The sequence below is a fragment of the Benincasa hispida genome, chromosome 10, assembly GCF_009727055.1.
Source record: "Benincasa hispida cultivar B227 chromosome 10, ASM972705v1, whole genome shotgun sequence".
Taxonomy (NCBI): Eukaryota; Viridiplantae; Streptophyta; class Magnoliopsida; order Cucurbitales; family Cucurbitaceae; genus Benincasa; species Benincasa hispida.
In genome coordinates, this window is record NC_052358.1 from 46094543 (window position 1) to 46098064 (window position 3522).

The 3522-nt window shown below is 37.1% G+C and overlaps 1 protein-coding gene across 1 annotated transcript; it reads left to right on the top strand.

The window, feature by feature from the left end:
• Positions 1-207: 207 nt before the first annotated feature.
• LOC120089109 lies at positions 208-591 on the top strand. Its single transcript, XM_039046532.1, has one exon. It carries the CDS (start codon positions 208-210, stop codon positions 589-591), a length of 384 nt encoding a protein of 127 aa, XP_038902460.1.
• The last annotated feature ends 2931 nt before the right edge of the window (positions 592-3522 follow it).

The following is a 3522-nucleotide window of genomic DNA, read 5'->3' on the forward strand; positions in this document are numbered from 1 at the left end:
ATAGGTTGTAGGTCTCATGTTTGTTGGGGTGGGGTTAGGGAGAGGAAACTGATGAGAACTGAGTTAGTGGAGTTGACGAATGAAGCCATGTAGAAGATCAGGGTTCGAATGCTAGCAGCGTAGAGTAGACAGAAAAGCTACGCTGACGTTAGGCATAAAGACCTTGAGTTCGAGACAGGTGACAAATTGTTCCTAAAAGTGGCGCCAATGAAGGGTGTTCTGAGATTCGAAAAGAAGGGTAAGCTAAGTCTGTGTTTTGTAGGGCCATTCGAGATCTTGGAGCGAGTCGGCCCTGTGGCTTACCGTTTGGCTTTACCATCGTCTCTCTTCGGGGTCCATAATGTTTTTCATGTCTCAATGCTAAGGAAGTATTTAACGGACCCGTCTCATGTGGTGGACTTTGAGCCCTTGCAACTGAATGAAAACTTAAGTAACGAAGAGAAACCTACGCAAATTGTGGCCAAGAAGGTGAAAGTTTTGCGCAACAGGGAGGTGCCACTGGTGAAGGTGTTATGGAAGAACCATCAGTTTGAGGAAGCAACTTGGGAGCGAGAGGACGAGAAGAGAACACTACATCCAGAGCTCTTCTAGGATTAGAACTTTCGAGGATGAAAGTTTCTTAAGGAGGGAAGGTCGTAACGTCCCAAAATCTAGGTAAGATTTAAATTAATTCGTGGAATTAATCGTTTGTTTTATTTAAAGGCCAAAGTTTAGGATTTAAATATTTTATTAGTGGTTTAAGTTTTTTTGGGAAAAGAAGTTGGGGGTTGTTATATTTATTATTATTATTATTTTTTTGTTTTGCCTTTTCCTAAAAAGAAGTAGGGTTAAGGGTTCGGTTATTTTTAAATAGGGAGACCTCGAAAAGTATGCAGTAGAGAAAAAAAAAATCTTCTTATTCTTCTTCTCCTTCTCTTACCGGCGCTGCCCTCTCCAAGTTTCCTCTCCCTGCCGTTTTTTTCTTTTTTTAGCCGCAAGGAGCCCACCGCTAGCCGTAGCCACCGTCGATCGTGCACCAGAAAGCGTCTCCGTTCGTCGTCGACTTGAAGTCGCGTTCATCCAGTCGTCGCCAATGCCACGCGTCCCTACATCAACTCGTTGTTCCAGATTCGTGCTGGCTACCTCAATTAACCTCAACCAAGGCCACTGTCGCCATGAAGATCCGAGCCACGCCATCTACAGCCGACTCCAGCTGCACCCTACCGTCGTCGTCAAGGTCGTCGACATCTGCGACAGTGGTCGTCCGTACGGCGTCGACCTGCTCGTGTGTTCTTTATTCGCATACTGTAGGATAAGAACTTTGTGTTTTTGGTCAGTTCTTTTGAGGTTCTTGAAATATCTTGGCTTGACATTTGGTCCAATGTTGAATCAGGAGACTGAAATAGAGGTTTTGAGGCGTTGTAGCAGCCGCAAAAGCCTTCATTGGTTATTTTCTTGATAAGTTTTGGGGGTAAGTTGTGTGAGGATTGTTGAATTAATTTGTTTAGATTTTGGGGATTTGCCCCCCAAATTGAACTGTGTGTTGTGGTTGGTGTCAGGGGCTTTGACTCAAGCCTTTGCTGTTTTAGGAGGGAGTTTCAGCTATTCGTTTTCTTTTGTGTGGGCCTAAAACCAAGGTAAGTGGTTTACTAATGGTTGCCCTCGACCCTAAGCATGCTTACCACTGGTTCTATTTGGAATGAAATATCTTGATATGTCTGTATATGGATGGGCGAATTGTGAACGGTTATGTAGTCTTAGCATGTTTTACGATGTTGGATGAATGCTTATGTCTGTATGAGATTACAGTAACTGTTAGTGTTGCCATTGGGTTATGCACATCGCATGTTGTGAGCCTTCGGGCCTACACCCTATGCTTATGTACGGTGTCCTTTTGAGACCACAACTTATGTTTATGTTTGTGCCCTCTGGGGTAAATACTTATGAAAGCGTGTCATCTTATGCCTACGCCTATGATTTCGTTGTGCACTTGTGTCCCAATGGAAAGACTAACAGATCACTGAGTGGGCCCAGTAATGGGTCGCTTACTGAGTATACTTTTATACTCATCCTTTTCCTTTCATGTTTTTCAGGTAAGGGTAAAGATAGATCGACGTATGACAAGAGAGACCCGTGACCCGACCATTTGGACGAGTTGTTGCGTTCGCACTTAGGTTTCATGTAATAGAGTCTAGTTTAGGAGTCAGGAATTTTAAAATCTTATGAAATATTCATTGATTTATTTAATTGTTATTTATTTTAAAGTTGGGTCAGATGTACCCCGAACGGTATTTTTTTTAGGTTTTCTCTTCTTTGCTTATTTGAGCATTATTTGATTAAATAAAAATGTTATCTCTTTTATTTAATTATTCTTTGAGAAAATGTTTTGCCAAATCTATGCATGCATAAAGTAGCGTCCTAGAAGCATATTAGAAATTTAGGTCATTACAAAAACTATTAAAAATTTTTTTCAAAAATATCTTTTAAACTTTCAAAAGTTTTAAAAACGTCTAAAATTTTAAAAAAGTTTTAAAATAGCTCATGGTTAGTAAATGAATAGATATCCTTGTATAGTACTCGTTGCAAAAATAACTCTAAAATTTAGGAAAGTTTTAAAATGTTTCTACCGATATTATGGTGATTGATTTGTTAAAGTTTTCTTGAATTCGAAAAAAACCAATTTCAAAACATATTATATCGATATTCTCTTTTTTTTCCCCATAGGATATAGATACTCCCAATTTTTTCTTTTCATTTTTTCCAATTCTTGCAACATTCCAACATCCAAAATAAAACCAATATTTTTAGTTAAAATATAAAATCTCACTAATTCCAAAATCAAAATCTTCACTTAGAACATACCAAAACGATAAATAGTTAAATAAAGAAATATATTTGGTTATTAACACACTCAACTACTAATATATAACTTCATAAAGTTTCAATGAGTCTAGGAGTTTGGGCTTGAATAGCCCTAGGGCTCAATCAAGTGGATTTGGAGCTTGGTTAGTATTTGGGAAAAATAATAATAATAATAATAATAATTTTGAGCTCAATTGAACTTGACTCAAATATCATAACCCAATTGGATAAAGTTAGCTTATTCAATCAATTGTTGCAACAAAGACATGTGGCATTATCGACATCTACCAATTTTCGTCTTCAATTTCAATCCAGAATATATGTTAACTTGTAATTTGCCTCGTATTTGATAGTTTGTAGAGATGATGAGGCGATTTATGATTAAATGAAATTTCCTCTTCAACAACTTGTCTTAATTCCACGTTTGAAAACAAATAAATATATATCGATTAAATAAATTACCCGAACCAACTCAACCTAAATGTTTCATAATTGCTCGTCTTCATCACTTTTTTTCATTTTCTCTCTCGTTCTTCTTCGTTTATTTCCTCTTCCTTGTCTCTTTTCTATTCCTGTGTTAATTAAATTAGAAATTAATTTACAAATTTGGTCCCTAAAGTTTGATTCCTATGCTTTTAAAACTTAAAAATTTATCTTTATGATTTGATAAAATCTCATAAT

Bases quoted from the DNA above. Each gene is read 5' to 3' on its own strand.
- LOC120089109 (XM_039046532.1), top strand. From the start codon at position 208: ATGAAGGGTGTTCTGAGATTCGAAAAGAAGGGTAAGCTAAGTCTGTGT.